Source organism: Hypanus sabinus, chromosome 11 (genome assembly GCF_030144855.1).
Source record: "Hypanus sabinus isolate sHypSab1 chromosome 11, sHypSab1.hap1, whole genome shotgun sequence".
Classification (NCBI taxonomy): Eukaryota; Metazoa; Chordata; class Chondrichthyes; order Myliobatiformes; family Dasyatidae; genus Hypanus; species Hypanus sabinus.
The window spans coordinates 95660715-95680612 of record NC_082716.1 but is presented as its reverse complement, the minus strand read 5'-3'; the positions used below and the strand labels follow the sequence as shown (position 1 = coordinate 95680612).

Below are 19898 nucleotides of genomic sequence, written 5' to 3'. Positions count from 1 at the left end.
CGGTGATTGTTCGCCTTCATTATCCTCGTGAGAAAGAGCTTCTAATTCGATTAGCTCGTAAAAAAGGTATGATCTCCTACAGAAATTATTCATTTCGAATAGTTGAGGACTACTCGTATGAAGTAATGAAAGCCAGGATCGCTTTTAAACCAGTGATGGCAGAGATTCATTCGATTGGATTTAAACAAGCTTTAATGTATCCAGCGAAGCTTAGAATGGTGCTGCCCGACAACAGTCTACACTTTTTTAACACTCCTGAAGAAGCGAAGAAATTTGTTGAAGAATATCGATCCTCTAGTGCAACTTGAACTATGAGTTACATTGAAGATTTTTTTTTTGGAGAGAGGATGTCATTTCATTTTAAGTTTTAACCCTGGAAGTTGGGTTATAACTTTTTATTTTGAACTATGGGTCTGGGTCTTTTTTTTTTTACTACTATTATTATTGCTTATAGATGCTGTTTTAATTTTTATAATATCCTTTTTTTTATACACGTTTGTATTTTGTAATAATGAATTATTTTTTTTTCAAAATGTCGTTTCTTCTTCCCATAAGTCTTTACTTTTTATAAGCGTTTATTTGCTTGCCTGTATTTAGAAATGGAACAAAGGTTTTGAATTCTTTTTCTTTAGTTTTTTTTTATATATGTTGTAGTGTCTATTAAATCTTTTTTTTTAAAAAAAATTCTATTTTGATAACTTTTTTACTATATTTTCTTATTAGATTGCTGAATTTATATTCATATTTTGTAATATGGCTTTCTCAAAATGTCGTTTCTTCTTCCCATAAGTCTTGGCTTGTGAAACGTCATCTTTGTATCTGAATATGGAATTTCTTTTTTAAAGGTGTATCACATTTTTAAACTTTAATGTGCATTTTTTTTATTAATGATTTTTCTGGTTTTACTATTTTAGTTTTTTTTTGATTTGTCTGATATGGGTGTGTATGTGTATGTGTATATATATATATATGTAGGTATATATATATATATTTTTTTTTTTTTGCAACTCTATATTTTAATTGGGGTGTTATATAGTTTTTTCTTAAAAAATTTTCTTATGGAGCTGCCATCTTGAAATGGGGGTAATATTAGTATTAGTTTATGCGCCTGCCGCTTGGCTTTCTTTCAAAGGGTGGGGGGAGGGGGGAGGGATCTTTTTTCATGCTTTTGCTTTTTATTTTTTTGCTTTTAGTTTATGGGCTGACTTTAAATTGTTAATATTGTTGAGGTGTCAGGATCTCCGGTTGCTCCTGAATCAATTTTCCTTCTTCCTAAATTGTGGGTTATGTGTCTTTTTAACCTTTTATGATACACACAATTAATATTGGTATGATGGATAAATCTATTAACTTTATCTCGTGGAATACTAATGGTTTAAATCATCCGATTAAACGTAAAAAAATATTTAAAGTATTCCATAGATTGAACGCTAATATTATTTTTGCACAGGAGACCCACATTAGGAGGGAGGATAATCAACGTTTTTTTAGGTTCTGGAAAGGTCAACAATTTCACTCAAATTGTACCGCTAAAATTAGGGGTGTGTCTATTTTTATAGACGCCTCAATTTCGTTTACACATTATGAAATTATTTCTGATCCACAGGGTAGATTTTTGTTGATAACTGGTTCACTTTTTAATCGGAAAGTTGTTTTAGTTAATATTTATGCTCCAAACTTTGATTGTCCTGAATTTTTTAAACGTTTATTTACTTCTCTTCCTAATTTGAATGAATATATGTTGATTATGGGTGGAGACTTTAATTGTTGTTTGAATCCTTCGATGGATAGATCTAAACCTATTCGAACTCTTCCGAATAGATCAGCTTTACTTATTAATTCTTTTATGGTTGATTCTGGAATTACTGAAATATGGCGGTTTTTGAACCCTAAAGATAAAGAATTTTCATTTTTTTCACATGTATATCATAGTTATTCTAGAATTGATTACTTTCTTATTGATCATCGTTTATTAACAGATGTTATTGATTGTAAATACGATTCTATTGCTATTTCGGATCATGCGCCTTTGAAGTTATCTATCAAGATTTCGGATTCTTCTATCAATACTAGATCTTGGAGACTTAATGCTACTTTACTTCAAGATCCAGAATTTATTACCTTCATAAAACAACAAATTGACTTATTTTTTTCAACAAACTATAATGAAGAGATTGATAAAGGAATACTTTGGGACTCTTTCAAGGCTTTTATTCGTGGACAAATTATTTCATATTCCGCTGGTAAAAGAAAACAAAGATATTCAGATATAGCTTTATTGGTGGATAAAATTAAAGAAATTGATAAGATTTATTCCGTTACTCCTACCAAAGAACTTTATAAGAAGAGAGTTGAGCTTCAAATGGAACATAGTTTATTATTATCTTCTTCAATTGAGAATCAATTAATTAAGACTAGGGCTCAATTTTATATTCATAGTGATCGAACTGGTAAATTGTTAGCTAATCAATTAAAAGCTATTTCGACTAAGCGACAAATTATTAAAATTCGTAAACAAGACGGTAATTTAACTACTGATTATAAAGAAATCAATAACACTTTTCAAGATTTTTATAAATCTTTATATCAATCAGAATTTGACGGTGACCGGTTTACGATGGATAATTTTTTTAATAATTTGAATATTCCTAAACTGATAGATGAAGATTGTAGCTTGCTTGATGCTCCTATTTCTATGGATGAAATAAGAGAGGCTATCTCATCAATGAATTCAGGGAAAGCTCCTGGTCCTGATGGTTTTATTGTAGAATTTTTTAAAACTTTTTCTTTATTGCTTTCTCCTTGGCTATGTGAAATCTTTAATGATGCGTTTGTTAAGAAGAGACTACCTCAATCGTTTTATGAAGCTACTATCTCTTTAATTCTTAAAAAAGATAAAGATCCTACCTTATGTGCATCTTATCGCCCTATATCATTATTAAATGTAGACTCTAAGATTCTTACAAAAATTTTAGCCATTAGATTAGAAAAGGTATTACCACAGATTATTTCAGAAGATCAAACTGGTTTTATTAGGAATCGATATTCCTTTTTTAATATTAGAAAATTGATTAACATAATTTATACTTCATCACCTACAACCCCAGAATGTGTTATCTCATTAGATGCTGAAAAAGCCTTTGATAGAGTTGAATGGACATATTTAATTAATGCATTGAGAAACTTTAATTTTAGTCCTAATTTTATATCATGGATTAAATTAATATATTATAAACCTGTTGCTTCTGTTCTTACAAATAATTATAGATCCTCTTTTTTTCAATTATCTCGTGGTACGAGACAAGGTTGTCCTTTAAGTCCTTTATTATTTAATATTGCATTAGAACCTTTAGCTATTGCTATTCGTGAGTCTCCTAATATTTTTGGTATTACCCGTAATGAGAAGTTATACAAATTATCGCTTTATGCTGATGATTTGTTGTTATATATTTCTAATCCTAGTAGGTCTATTCCTGCTATTTTATCCTTGTTGGCTCAATTTGGTAGTTTTTCTGGTTATAAGTTAAACTTAGATAAGAGTGAGTTATTCCCTTTAAACGCGCAAACTTTATTGAGTGATAGGATGCCATTTAAAGTTGTTACTGATAACTTTATCTATTTAGGTATAAAAATCACCAAGAAATATAAAGATTTATTTGGACTGAATTTTTTACCTATGCTTCATCAAATTCAGCAACTTACTACTAGATGGTCTCCCTTATTTTTATCATTAGTTGGTCGGATTAATGCTATTAAAATGATGATTTTACCGAAATTTTTATATTTATTCCAAGCTTTACCAATTTTTATTCCTAAATCTTTTTTTGATAATATTGATTCAAAAATTTCCTCATTTGTTTGGCAAAATAAAAATCCTAGGTTAAGCAAAAGGCAATTACAAAAGTCTAAAAAAGATGGTGGTCTAGCTTTACCTAACTTTAGATTTTATTATTGGGCGAATAATATTCGTAACCTAATGTACTGGAAACTAGATTTGGATTCACCTGTGTGCCCACAGTGGGTAAATTTGGAATGTAGTGAGGTTAAGGGATATTCTATATTTTCCGTTCTTGGTTCTTTTCTTCCTATTGATTTAGCCAAATTCAATAAACAGATATCTAACCCTGTTGTTAAACATACACTACGAATTTGGTTTCAATTTCGCAAATTCTTTAATCTGAAAAACTTTGCTCTGGACAGCCCTATTTTATGTAATTTTTTTTTTAAACCTTCATTGACAGATCAAGCTTTTAGTATATGGAAAAGGAAAGGTATAAAATGTTTTCGTAATCTTTTTTTTGAAGGTACTTTGATGTCTTTTGATCAACTATCTAACAAATTTGAATTACCTAAATCTAATTTTTTTAGATACTTACAAATTAGAAATTTCTTACATAAAATTCTTCCATCTTTTCCTAACTCAACTCCATCGGATTTTTCAGATTTGATTTTTACTTTTAATCCTTGTCAGAAGGGATTAGTAGCTTTTATTTATAACATGATTATGAAGATACAGCCAGAAATATCGGATAGAATTAGACAAGAATGGGAAAAAGAACTTCGATGTAATATATCAACAGATAAATGGGAAAAAATTTTACAAATGGTTAATTCCTCCTCTATTTGTGCTAAACATGCTTTAATACAATTTAAAATTGTACATAGAGCTTATATGTCTAAAGATAAACTTGCCCGATTTTATTCGCATATTAATCCTCAATGTGACAGATGTCACTTAGAAGTGGCTTCATTGACTCACATGTTTTGGACATGTCCCACTTTACATAACTATTGGAAGGACATTTTTGATGTCATTTCCTCAGTATGGAATATCGATTTACAACCCCATTTTATTACTGCAATTTTCGGTATACCAAATGAAGATGGCAATCAGCTTTCCCCTTCAATCAGACGAATGATTGCCTTTGTAACATTAATTGCCAGAAGGTCTATATTACAAAACTGGAAAGAAGTAAATCCTCCTACTACATTTCAGTGGTTCTCCCAAACTATTTCTTATCTGAGTTTGGAAAAAATCAGAAGCACTATCTTTGATTCTTCAATTAAATTTGAAGAAACCTGGGGACCATTTATTCGACACTTTCATATGAATTAATTTGGCTTATTTCAGATCCTTTTCTCTACTTATACTTGTTCAGGTATGGAGTTCTGGAGTTCTTTTCTTGACACCTTTATATATTTATAAAGTGCTATTATTGCCCATGTTAGTTTTAGTTTAGTATTTTTTTTCATTATATATTTTTTCTCATATATAATTTCAATTTTTTTTTTCTTTTTTCGACGATTATTTTTGTTTTTCATATATATTTATATAGACTTGATTGATTTATGTACCTTTTGTTGATGGATGTTTTAATAGGATATTATTATCCTATTACTAATGTAATCTCAAGTTTATTGAATCTGTAATCTATTCATTATTTTGTGTTGTTTTTTTTATATATGAAATTTAATAAAAAGATTAAAAAAGAAAGAGAGTCAAAGGACAACACATAGTATTGGTGGACTGGACTAGGTGATATTTGAGAGGGAAAAAATAAAATCTAACGTGTCGGTATTTCAGTGGAATAAAGGAAATTACAATGGCATGAGAGGGGAACTGGCTGAAGCTGATAGGAAAAGGACATATGTTGGAAGGACAGCAGAGCAGCAATGGCTGGAGTTTCTGTGAAAAATAAGGGCAAAACAGGTATAATCTAAATAAAAATTAATTTTCAAAGGAAAGGACACTAGTGAGAGAGTTAGATAAAGCTCTTATAGATAGCGGGGTCAAGGGATATGGGGAGAGGGCAGGAATGGGGTATTGATTGTGTATGATCAGCCATGATCACAGTGAATGGCAGTGCTGGCTAGAAGGGCCAAATGGCCTACTCCTACACCTACTGTCTATTGTCATAGTGGCTGACAAGTGAAGTCAGAGCCAAGGTAAAAGCAAATTGATGGATTACAAGGAAGCCAGAGGAAGTGGGAAGACAGAGGATTGGGGAGCTTTTAAAAACTTGCAGAAGGAAACTAAGAAGGTCATTCGTAAAGAAAAGATGAATTATGAGAGGAAGCTGACAACTAATATCAAAGAAGATACTAATAGCTTTCAGTATATAAAGAGTAAAAGAGATTTGAGGATAGATATAGGACCAATACAAAATGACACGGGAGATATTGTAATGAGAGATGCAGAGATGGCAGAGGAACTGAATGCGTAGTTTGCATCAGTCTTCACAGTGGAAGATGTCTGCAGTATACCGGACATTCAAGAGCATCAGGGAAGTGAGGTTTGTGCAGTGAAAATTACAACTGAGAAAGTGCTCAGGAAGCTTAATGGTCTGAGGGTAGATAAATCTCCTGGACCTGAAAGGAATGCACCCTCGGGTTCTGAAGGAAGTAGCTGGAGAGATTGTGGAGGTGTTAACGATTATCTTTCAAGGGATGAAATTACGGCGTACCTGGAGGTACATGACAAGATAGGCCAAAGCCAGCATGGTTTCCTGAAAAGAAGATCCTGCCTGACAAACCTACTACAATTCTTTGAGAAAATTACAAGCAGTGTAGACAAAGGAATTGCAGTAGACGTGGTGTACTTGGATTTTCAGGCGGCCTCTGTCAAGGTGCCGCACATGAGGCTGCTTAGCAAGATAAGAGCCCATGGAATTACAGGGAAGTTACTAGTATCGGTGGGAGCATTGGCTGGTCAGCAGAAAATAGAGTGGAAATAAAGGGATCCTATTCTAGCTGTCTGCCGGTTACCAGTAGAATTCCACAGGGTTGGCATTGGGACAGTTACTTTTTACGATGTATGTCAATGATTTAGACTACGGTATTAAGGGATTTGTGGCTAAATTTGCCAATGATACAAAGGTAGATGGAGGAGCAGGTAGTGTTGAGGAAACAGAGCCTGGAGAGAGACTTAGAGAAAAGGAGGGTTTAGGGGAATGGACAAAGAAGCGGCAAATGAAATACAATGTTGGAAAGTGCATGCTGATACACTTTGGTGGAAGAAATAAAACAGCAAGACTATTATTTAGATGGGGAGAGAATTCAAAACGCAGAGATGCAAAAGGACTTGGGAGTCCTTGTGCAAGATACCCTAAAGGTTAACCTGCAGGTTGAGTCGGTTGTGAAGAAGGCAAATGCAATGTTGGCATTCATTTCTAGAGGTATAGAATTTAATAGCAGAGATGTGATGTTGAGGCTCTATAAGACACTTGTAAGACCACACTTGGAGTAGTGTGTGCAGTTTTGGACTCCTTATTTTAGAAAGGATATACTGACATTGGAGACGATTTGGAAAAGATTCACGAGAATGAATCCGGGAATGAAAGGGTTACCGTATGAGGATCGTCTGGCAGCTCTTGGACTGTATTCCCTAGAGTTCTGGAGAATGGGGGTATCTCATAGAAACATTCCATATGTTAAAAGGCCTGAACAGATTAGATATAGCAGTTATTTCCCATGGTAAGGGATTCTAGGACAAGTGGGCAGGACTTCAGGATTGAAGAACATCCTTTTAGAACTGAGATGCAGAGAAATTACTTTAGTCAGAGAGTGGTAAATCTGTGGAATTTGTTGCCATGAGCAGTTGTGGAGGCCAAGTCATTGGGCATATTTAAGGCAGAGACAGATAGGTTCTTGATTAGCCGGGGCATCAAAGGGTATGGGGTGAAAGCAGGGGAGTGGGGATGGCTGGGTGAAGTGGATCAGCCCATGATTGAATGGCGGGGTAGACCTAATGGGCTAAATGGCCTACTTCTGCTCCTAAATCTTATGGTCTTATATCAGAATAAATGTGGAAATCATATTTGAAAGTTGTCAGGGAGAGGGCATTGGAGAAAACTTTCAGATCTATTTCTCCAGTCTACAGCTGGATACATATCAAAACAACTGACCACTGCCTACCCATCTGAATGACAGCAGAGACATTAGAAAAGAAATGCAGTCAACTGGAGCAAATATCATCAACAATGCAAGGTAGGAATAGTTTATATGCAGTGTTACAATGGATAATCTTTAAAAGTAAATGAAGGTAGTGAAATATATTGAGACAGCACGTTCATGAAATAAGGAAGGTGCATCTTGGAACAAAGCATTCCTGAAAGATCCACTCGCTTGGCATCTGCTTGGGAAAGTGGTCACAAGTATTGCCACCAGTCTTTTTTTCCCTTCTAAGGGTGGAAGTGGCACAGCTAGAGTTCCAAATAATGCCTGATTCTCTGTCAATGTGATGATTTCCTCCAGATGATTTGAGGCTTGCTTCTTCATTTGCTCAGGTATCCCAAAGTCTTACAGGCTATCTGGCCACTGTAAATTGCCTTGAGTGTTTAAGTGACAGAATCTAGGAGAAGTTTATTACATGGAAGCAATTTACTATTGGAAAATACTTTGGAAAGTAAAATATACTTGTCTGCTTTTGGTGGATAAAGCATTTCGATTTTGTCTTAAGAGTTAATGCTCATGGAAGGCCCTGATCATTACCTTTGGTATGAGGGGAACTTTCTGCTTACAACTGTGCTGCTGTGAGAGGAAAGGAAATCATCTTCATATACATCAGGAACTTCAGGGCTTGCTGAATATATTAGAGGTTGCAGAGTTGGGGATCCTCTATCAGACTGCTCCTCTAAACTTCCTGCAACAAAACACAGATGGTCAGGAAGTTCACATGCGGCCTTTTGATGAAAATCTCACAATTACTTCACTCAACTATTTTTTGTCACCATGACAAGATAGTAGTAGACAAGCTAAAATTGAACAGATTCTTTGCTCTCACTTCCTCATTCATCCACTGATATAACATCATGTTATATTACAACACCATGTCTCCCATCAGAACTTGATGCAGAAGAATGTGGGCAATAGTTATATCCCATTATAAACCCCAGATCTAACCTCCCCCTCCCATGCCAATCTGCTTAACAGTGCATAAGACACTCTTCCCACAATCCTCCTGTCAACTTCCAGCAACCCTACGCTTCATCCACACTGTAGATGCCTTTGCTGATTTCCAAAACAATTAACAAAAATGCCAGATGAGGTGGAAATACAGGATGCTATTCAACTGTGACTCCCATCATAATATACCTTATCTCTACGGAGATACACATGAAATCAATGTACATCTGGACTAAGCAGTAGAACACACATTGCATAACAGTGCAAGTCAGAGAAGGAAAATTAATTGGGGACTAACGTGGATAGAGAAAGAGGGGAATTATGCATTGATTTCCAGCAAAAGGTATAAATGTGCAGGCTTACGTTAAGTCCTTACCTTTCCCACAGAACTGGTAGCTCTTTGTAAAGATGTTAATTACACTGTAAGGGCTTCCCTTGGCTAGCTCTTCCCAGGGAGCTTTGCCTTTGTATCCCTCCAATTGTAGCTGGAGAGGCTGGCATTTTTCTGCTTCTTTCTGAAATTCTACCATTGGCTGGGAAGGATTTGACACTTCTGCACAGAAATCCTTGTCCTTTAATGTTTGTGCTAATTTAGTTGAGTCTCTGGAACTTGACTGACCATCCTCCTCTGAGAGACTTCCTTCACTTAGTAGTGGCCCTTCACTGATTGAGCCCCCGCTGGAATTGAGAGAATCAAATTGATTCCTTTCTCGATTAAGCTTTTGTAGGTTTTGTTCCAGGGCCTCAAGGGACCTCTTATAGGTGCTTTCCCAAGTGACTTCCTGGCATTTTTCAGGACGCTTTGCTGAAAAATTGTCACACTGTGGCAACTCACCAAGCTTTTTACATTCATACAAATTGCCAACCCCTGGAAGCTGATCCTCATAGGTAGTGTAGCCCACATTGGATCCTTGGATTCTCCAAATTCTGGATGAAGTATTTTCACAGCCACCGTCGCGAACAGGTGGGCTGGCCAGCTTGGGCCTGTGCCTGTCATCCCAAGAGGTCTGCAGCACGTCATGCTCAGAGGCCTGCATGTTGCCATAGTTGATGCCAGCACCTGCCAGCTTCTTTGCTTCATTCTCAATCCGATTAGAAAGGGAGGCTGCTGTTGCTTTCAGTGCCTCAATGCGGTCCAGTTTGCTTTTGTACGGGACTGTGGACTTTTGCCCAGCTAACGTGTGATCCAACGGCAAAGAGCTGGAGGGTGGGCACTGGAGGGAATGCACATGTCCTTTTTGTGGAGCATCCTTTTGCTTTGCTGTTGTTTCAAAATCCCCGGGCAACAAACTTCGGGGTTCCAGGTTTAACAGGTGAGAGAAGAGATTAACCCCAGTAGAAGGGTGAGTTGCCTGAGCTATTGGGTTGACTTGATGAGGAGGTATCCTTGAGGGCTCCAAATGTTCATGTCTGGAAAATAAATTCACCACAAGTAAAAGTTAGGATGCCTGAACAAATGTAAGTTTTAACTGCTAGCAACAGTAACATTCACAAGTGAGAGAGAACATTGCAAATTTAAGCCATATGATCAAGAAGTCCAGTTGGAGAATTCAGTGCAGTACCAAGAAGAATGAGAACTTGGGAATGCAGATTTTAAGTACAGTATCAGGTTAAGATTGAAGGTACAACAGCACTGTTTGGAAAAACCATTTCTCAATGATCTGATATATACTTAGTGTTCAAGGAAAGATAAAGCTCACAATACCAGATACACATATGGAAAGCCAATTCTTGGCCACATTTCTGACATTAACTTCATGGCTGCACTCAAAAGTACTGTTGAAGATAAAATACTTTTCTTTTTCAATCTTTTTATTTGATTTTTCAAAGACAATACATAACGGTCATAATAGTACAAAGGGAGTGGGATTACATTGTTGGCAATCAACATGTGAGTAAAAACTATAGGTAACACTAATATAATTGACCTCCCAAACCCTTAATATAAACAAGATACAAAGAAATAAAAAGATGGGGGAAAAAAACCCAAATTGAAAAATCAAGAACAAAGTAAACTAAGCAAAACTAAAATTAAACTGAACAAAGCTGGGCTATTCTATTATATCAAATAAAATCATTGGTATAGTCAAATTAATGAATAATATGAAGGAATCGGAAAAGGTCAAATTACATTCTCTGAAAGTATTGAAGAAAAGGCCTCCAAGTTTCTTCAAATTTAACAAAGACACCACTTCTAATTTTTTTCTAAGTTTAAACAGGAAATGGCTTGGGAAAACCATTGAGATGTAGTTGGAGGATTCATCTCTTTCCAATTCAATAAAATAGATCTACTAACCACTAAAGTAGCAAACTCAATCATCTGCCAAGCTATAGAGGGCAGATCAATCATTGGTAAGCCAAAAATTGCAGCGATAGGGTGGGGTTGTAAATCAATGTGCAAAACTGTAGAGAATGTATCAAAAACATACTTCCAAAATTTTTTCAAGAGGGCAAGACCAAAACATGAGTCAGAGAGGCTACCTCAGAATCACATCACAAATCAGATTTATATGAGAGTAAAAACGAGCTCATTTATCTTCAGACATGAGCCCTATATATCACTTCAAATTGAATCAACGTATGTTTAGTACAAATAGTAGAAAAATTAACTAATTGAAAAATTTTCTCCCATTTCTCTATAGGTAAAGTTGAAGTTCCTTCTCCCATTCATTTTTAATTTTATCAGATATATCTAACTGTATATTCATAATCATATCATAAATGATTGCTATTAAATCCTCTTGATAAGGATTTAAGCCTAAAATTTTTTCCATGATATCGGTTGGATATGAAAACAGAAAAGTAGTTAACATCGTATTCAAAACATCTCTGATCTGTAAGTATCTAAAAAAAATGGGATCTGGGCAAATTATATTTTTTAGACAACTGTTCAAAAGACATGAAACAGTTATCCAAAAATAAATCACGAAAACATATTATACCCTTCGTTTTCCATACCAAAAAGGCTTGATCCATGACAGAGAGCTGAAAGAAAAAAATTAGATATAATAGGACTTGATAAGATAACTTTATTCAAGCCAAAGAATTTACGAAACATATTCATGATGTATGTTTTAATTATTGATTTAACCATTTGTTTATTCAATTTAGGAAGAACCAAGGGAAGCAAAGTCCCTGAGATGGAAACCAATGAAAATCCTTGTGCAGAATTACATTCAAGGTTGACCCATTGTGGACTGACAGTAATATCCACATCTAGTGTCCAAAATATTAAATATTAATTGCCCAATAATAAAATCTTAAATTCGGCAATGCCAGGCCACCGTTCTTTTTGGATTTCTGCAAGTATTTTTTTTTACTCACCTAGGATTTTTATTCTGCCATATATAACAAAATTATAGAGTCAATAGTATCAAAAAAGGATCTAGGAATAAAGATTGGTACCACTTGGAAAAGATACAAAAATTTAGGTAAAAGAATCATCTTAATAGCATTAATTCAACCAGTGATATAAACAGTGAGGACCATTTAGTAAGTGATTGTTTGATTTGGTCTATTAAAGGTAAAAAATTGACGTTAAATAAATTCGCATGTTTTTTAGTAATCTTAACACCTAGGTAAGTAAAATAATCCGTATCCAATCTAAATGGTAAATGTCTATAAATTGGAATTTGCATATTTAAATCTTATTAAGATTCAGTTTGTAACCAGAAAAGTTACTAAACTGAGCGAGAAAGGATATAAAAGCAGGAATGGATTTCTCAGGATTTGAAATATATAATTAACAAATCATTTGCATATAATAACACACACAAAATGCTGGTGGAACACAGCAGGCCAGGCAGCATCTATAGGGAGAAGCACTGTCGACGTTTTGGGCCGAGGCTCCAGCATCTGCAGATTTCCTTGTATCTGCATATAATGATAACTTATGTATCACATTCCCACGGGAAATGCCAAATACAGAAGATGAGTCACAAACAGCAATAGATAAAGGTTCCAGAGCAATATCAAATAACAATGGGCTAAGAGGACAACCTTGCCTAGTGCCACGAAACAACTGGAAAAAAAGGAGATCTTATATTATTGCTAAGTACTGAAGCTGTAGGGGCATAATATATCAATTTAACCAAAGATATAAATTGCGGGCTTATATTAAATTTCTCAAGCACACTAAATCAGTCTGGCCATTCAATCCTATTGAACGCTTTCTTGGCATCCAATGAGATGACACGTTCTGGAGTTCTAGATGAGGGAGTATAAACAATATTCATTAATCTCCTAATATCAAAGGACCAATAGTGGTTTTTAATATATCCGGTCTGATCAACCGAAATAATTTGAGACAATACATTCTCCAATCTAGGAGTCACTGTTTTTGAAAAGATCTTAGAATCTACATTCAAATAAGGATATAGGCCCATATGATGTGCATTCAGTGGGATCTTTACCTTTTTTTTAAGAATTAAGGAAATAGAGGCACAATAAAAAGAATGTGGTAATTTACCTATAAATAATGCATCCTTAAAGATTCTGAATAACCAGGGAGAAAGTATAGTTGAGAAGGATTTAAAAAATTCTACTGTATAACCATCTGGGCCAGGTGCTTAACCTGAATTCATCGAAGAAATAGCATCTTTTATTTCTTGGTCCATAATAAGAGCATCTAATACTAAACGTTCATTAGCTGATAACATTCAATTTCCTTAAGAATTTGTGCATTATAGTGGGGTCATAAGGAGATTCTGATTGATATAAGGAGGTGTGAAATTCTTGAAAAGATTTGTTTATCTCATCATGATCAACCATCATAGTTCCACCTCATTTACGAATTTTAATAATCTGACGTTTAATTGAAGCAGATTTCAATTGACTAGCTAATAGTTTACCAGATTTATCACCGGGTATATAAAAATGACTCCTAGACTTAATTAATTGATTTTCAATCGAGGATGTTAAAAGTAAACTATGCTCCATTTGAAGTTCGACCCCTTTTTTTAAAAATACAAAGCTCCTGACAAGGAGCAATAGAGTATATCTTGTCAATTGCTTTAATCTTATCCACCAACATACAAATCTCTTTATTAATTCGTTTTGTCAGTCCAGCACAATATGAGATAATCTGTCCATGGATGTATGTTTTAAAAGTATCCCTTAAACCCCCCTGGAAATTTCTTCCGTAGTGTTTGTTGAAAACAAGAAAACAAACTGCTCCTTAATGAAATTCAAAAAGTCCAAGTCTTGTAGTAATACAGAATTGAATCGCCGTTGTCCAAAACTAGAAGGTGTATCCATTAATTTAATACAGTTTCAGGGCACATGGTCAGAGATAGCAATGGAATCGTAACTGCAGTCAGTAACAGAGAGAATTAAATGAGAGTCAATAAAAAAGTAGTCAATTCTAGAATAACTGTGATAAACTCTTTTTCCTTTGGATGTGAAGACCTTCAAATTTCTAAAATTCCAAAATCAAGCATAAAGGAATTAATAACGGTTGCTGATTTATTCGTAAGTGCCTGATTAGACTTAGATCTATCCATTGAAGGATTTAAACAGCAATTAAAATCTCCTCCCATTATCAACATATAGACATTTAAATTGGGAAGGGATGTGAATAAATGTTTAAAAAATTCAGGATAGCCAATATTTGGAGCATAAATATTAACCATAACCACTTTATTATTACAGAGCAGGCCAGTGATTAACAAAGATCTACCATTCGGATCTGAAATTGTTTCGTAGTGAACAAATGAAAATGAAGAAGCTATAAAAATAGAAACTCCTTTCACTTTAGCCTGGGAATTCGAATGGTATTGCTTGCCTTTCCAAAACCTAAAAAAATGCTGATTATCAAGTCAAGTCACTTACATTGCCATTTCGACCATAACTGCTGGTACAATACATAGTAAAAATGAGAAAGTTTTTTCAGGACCATGGTGTTACCTGACAGTACAGAAACTAGACTGAACTATGTAAAAAAAAAACAACAGCAAAAAAACTAGACTACAGACCTACCCAGAACTGCATAAAGTGCATAAAACAGTGCAGGCATTACAATAAATAATAAACAAGACAATAAGGCAGTAAGGTGTCAGTCCAGGCCCTGGGTATTGAGGAGTCTGACAGCTTGGGGAAAGAAACTGTTACATAGTCTGGTTGTGAGAGCCCGCATGCTTCGATGCCTTTTTCCAGACGGCAGGAGGAAGAAGAGTTTGTATGAGGGGTGTGTGGGGTCCTTCATAATGCTGTTTGCTTTGCAGATGCAGTGTGTAGTGTAAATGTCCGTGAAGGCGGGAAGAGATGATCTTCTCAGCTGACCTCACTACCTGCTGCAGGGTCTTGCGATCCGAGATGGTGCAATTTCCGAACCAGGCAGTGATACAGCTGCTCAGGGTACTCTCAATACAAGCCCTGTAGAATGTGATGAGGATGGGGAGACAGACTTTCCTCAGCCTTCGCAGAAAGTAGAGACTCTGCTGGGCTTTCTTTGCTATGAAGCTGGTGATGAGGGACCAGGTGAGTTTCTCTGCCAGGTGAACACCAAGAAATTTGGTGCCCTTAACGATCTCTACCGAGGAGCTGTTGAAGTTCAGTGGGGAGTGGTCGCTCTGTGCCCTCCGGAAGTCAACGACCATCTCTTTTGTTTTGTTCACATTCAGACACAGGTTGTTGGCTCTGCACCAGTCCATTAGCCGCTGCACCTCCTCTCTATAAGCTGGCTCATCGTTCTTGCTGATGAGACCCACCACGGTCATGTTATCGGCGAGCCAGATGATGTCGTTCGAGCTGTGTATTGCAGCACAGTCATGGGTTAACAGAGTGGACTGAGCACACAACCCTGGGAGGCCCCATGCTCAGTGTGATGGTGTTGGAGATGCAGCTTCCGATCCGGACTGACTGAGGTTTCCCAGTCAGGAAGTCTAGGATCCAGTTGCAGAGGGAGATGTTCAGGCCCAGTCGGCTCAGCTTTCCAATCAGTTTCTGGAGGATGATTGTGTTGAGTGCTGAACTAAAGTCTATGAACAGCATCCAAACATACATGTCTTTTTTGTCCAGGTTGGTTCGGGCCAGGTGGAGGGTAATGTCAATGGCGTCATCTGTTGAGCGGTTGGGACAGTATGCAAACCGCAGGGGATCCAGTGAGGAGGGCAGCAGGGTCTTGATATGTCTCATTACCAGCCTCCTGAAATGAGCCTTCATGATGATGGATGTGAGTGCAGCGGGACGGTAGTCATTCGGGCAGGACACTGAAGACTTCTTTGGCACGGGGACGATGGTGGCGGCCTTGAAGCACGTTGGAATGGTGGTGCTGCTCAGGGAGATGTTGAAGATGTCAGTGACAACATCTGCTAGCTGGTTTGCACATCCTCTGAGCACTCTACCAGGGATGTTGTCTAGTCCAGCAGCCTTCTTTGGGTTGACCCTGCACAGGGTTCTTCTCACATCGGCCACGGTGAGACACAGACCTGGTCATTTGTAGGAGGGGTGGACTTCCTTGCCGCTACAGCATTTTCTGCCTCAAAACAGGCGTAAAAGTTATTCAGCACATCTGGGAGGGAGGCATCACCCGCACAGTCAGGTTATGTTGTCTTGTAATTGGTGATGTCCTGGATGCCCTTCCACTTGCGCCTCGTGTCACTGCTGTCCTGGAAGTGGCTTTGGATTCGCTGAGCGTGTGCATGCTTTGCCCCTCTGATAGCCCGGGACAGTTTGGCCCTTGCTGTTGATAGGGCTGCCGTGTTGTCTGCTCTGATGGTGGAGTCACAGGTCTTCAGCAGCGCATGCACCTCCGTGGTCATCCATGACTTCTGGTTAGCGCGTATAGTAATGGTCTTGGACAGAGTAACATCATCAATGCACTTGCTGATGTAGCTGGTCACTGATGCTGTGTACTCCTCTAAGTTGGTAGAGTTGCCATCGGTTACAGCCTCCCTGAACATGTGCCAGTTAGTGTGCTCAAAGCAGTCTTGAAGAGCAGGGATGGCTCCCGCTGGCCAGGTTTTCACCTGCTTCTGAACTGGCCTGGAGCGCCTGACAAGCGATCTGTATGCTGGGATTAGCATAACAGAGATGTGGTCTGAGTAACCGAGACGGGGACAGGGGTCTGCCCAGTATGCATCGGGGATGTTTATATAAACCAGGTCCAACGCGTTCTCCCCTCTCTTTGCAAAGTCCACATGCTGATGGAATTTGGGGAGCACTTACTTCAGGTTTGCGTGATTAAAATCACCGGCGACAATAAACAGTCCATCAGGGTTTGTGTTCTGCAGTTTGCTAATAACCTCGTACAGTTCACAGAGTGCCTCCTTAGCATTAGTGCTGGGGGAAATGTACACACCGAATACAAGGACAGAGGTGAATTCCCGTGGCAAATAAAATGGTCTGCATCTAACAGCCACAAACTCCACTACTGATGAGCAGTACCTGGAAACCAGCACAGAGTTCTTACACTATTCCGTATTGATGTAAACACACAAGCCACCACCGCGAGTCTTACTGGAGAGAGTTGTGTCCCTGTCCGCTCGTAACAAGGTGAGCTCATCCAGCTGAATGGTGGAGACTGAAATTCCAACTCCCGCCGAGTATTTCGTTGGAGTTGGATGTAGTTCAATTTATTGTCCAGGGAGCGGACATTGGAGAGCAGAATGGACGAGGACAGCCAGGCAGCCTGGGTTTGCTTTTTGCCTGGCACAGACCCCTGCCCACTTGCCTCGCTTCTGCTTCCTTGCATGAGTTTCTTGTGCAAGGATAATATGGGCATTCATTCTGTGGAATACCTTGAAATTTTTTTTTCCGTTTAATCGGACGATTTAAACTGTTTGAATTCCACGAAACAGAATTAATAATCTTATCCATCACAGTAAAACCAGTAATATGGCACGTAAAGGGTTAACCAGAATACAAACTCGAACTCGAAAGAGGAAAAAAGTTTCAAAGAGGAACTGGAAGTTATGATATATTGGGCATTTTAGTAAATTTGAATTAGCCCAAGTGAAAAAATCTAATCTAAAAAGAGAGAAATCCCCTCCCCCCACCCATAAAGACCAGGATATAAACCAGAGATTGTCCAAGAGATAAGCTAAAGCTAATTCTACCCCCATCTCTCCTGATGGCTGCCCAAAAGATAAAAGTTTTTAAAGAAAAGCTACCCATAATTCAAAAAATATGATGAAAATTATCAAAAAAGAGCAAGAAAAACGACTACGATTTTTTAAAGAAAAGTTTTAAATCATAAAAGAGTACTAAGATACTAGTATTTCAGAAAAAAGAGAAAATAAGTGCCAGTTCATGTTGATTATTTTCACGCATAAACAATTGAAAATGACGCAGTAAGAAAATAAGGTCTTATGGGAAGAAGAAAGCAGGGTGACATCTTAAAATGTAAAAAGAGAGCGAATGTATCTCCGTTCAAAAAAAAGAAATCGAACACCAAAACATCTACTAGTTTCAAAAAATAAAAAAAAAACAGAATCCCAAAAGGGAACAGAAAAGTTATCCTAGAAATACTAAAAATACCTACAGTACAAACCAAAAAAGACAACCCTCGCATTCTAACTGACCTGACCAGTAAGCTGGTAAGTAGCTTAAAAATTTAAAAACCAAAAAAAGCCTTAATTAGGCCGTAGCAGAGGAAGGTTGGTGGTTGAAAAATTTTTGAGCTTCATTTAATGACTTAATTCCTGTTGTCTCTTTATCAGAGAGGACGGTTCTCAATCTGGCAGGGAACAGCAGGGCTGGTTTGAGACCCATTCGAGAAAATTCCAACATTAGAGGCTTATACGCCATTTGTTCTTTCAGAACCTCGGGATTGAAATCTTCAACGAGGCGGAATTTGAAATCTTTAAATTCGAACATGCCTTTCCGCCAAGCAAAGCAAATCAGACGTTCCTTGATATGAGCACAATGGAGACGAATAATTACCGGCCATGGTCTATTTTGGACGTAATGAGCGATGAACGCGGTCGATTAACGGAGAGTCATCCAGAACTTCTGTGCCAAACACATCGAATAAAAGTTGAGAAAAGAACTTGATAGGATCCCCTTCTTCAACATCTTCAGGGAGCCCGATTAGCCGTAGATTCTGTCTTCGAGATCGATTTTCAAGGTCGGTAACTTTAAATCTATAACGATCTAGCTGTTGAGACATCGAAGCTAAATTTTGTTCCACAGTTGCAATCTTTCAGTCTCTTTGCTGAGCACCTTCATGAAGTTCTGAAATTGCTGCTTGCTGCAGTTCAAATTCACGTTTAAGCGATCTAAAATTATCCTCAACTGTCTTCAAAATTCCTTCGAACACAGCAAATTTTTAAGTTTATCATCTATAAGTTTCCACATTGTTTCAAAAGTTAACGGAGGCTGCTTAGAGTGTTTAGAGTAACCATCTTTTTTTCCATTAGGATCCAAATCTTTCCCATTTTTTGCTTCTTGTGATCTGGTATTCATTTCCAACGAATTAAAGTCAAAGTCCAAAAAAAATCTATAACATAAGCCTTTTAGTGTAGGTATAAAAGAGAGTAAATAAGGGTGGCTACAGGTAATAAAAGTAAAGGGAATGAAACGAAGCCAAATTGAATCTCACTCCAGGAGTGTCACCAGAAGTCTGAAGATAATATCCAATTTCATTCGATCCAACAACATTCAAAATATAACCAAGTTCTGCCTGCAGAAACATCTTTAAACGATGTCACTTTTGTGCATCTAATGTCAACTAAAACTATTTATTTGCAATATTGTCCTTTGCACTGAAGTAAATGCTAAATAAAAAAATAAAACCATTTGTTGGATTGACAAAGCTCTTAGAATCACTCACTTCATGAAGTTAACTTTTCCCTTGATTAGCTTATCTTAAATAAAGCAAACCATTTTTTAATGGGTGCTGAAATTTACACCTCCAAGAACCATGTTCCCTTGTATTTTGTAGTTTTAACCCACAAGTCACTATGAGCTTTTCCTTCACTATCAATCCAACTGTAATAAGCATCCTCAGAGAGGTCCATAACCACGGAGGTCATTTCCATTCATCAGTAGGTGGA

At 37.0% G+C, this 19898-nt stretch overlaps 1 protein-coding gene across 5 annotated transcripts in view; it reads right to left on the bottom strand.

The window, feature by feature from the left end:
• The window catches only part of cep350 (centrosomal protein 350), a 274904-nt gene that overhangs the window by 131103 nt on the left and 123903 nt on the right, over positions 1-19898 (bottom strand). For all 5 annotated transcript variants that reach the window (XM_059984922.1, XM_059984923.1, XM_059984924.1 and 2 more), the window contains exons 12-13: positions 9281-10314; positions 8491-8641 (exon numbers count right to left, since the gene is read on the bottom strand). In XM_059984922.1, coding sequence (XP_059840905.1) covers positions 8491-8641; positions 9281-10314 — 1185 coding nt within the window. The remainder of the gene's footprint in view (positions 1-8490; positions 8642-9280; positions 10315-19898) is intronic.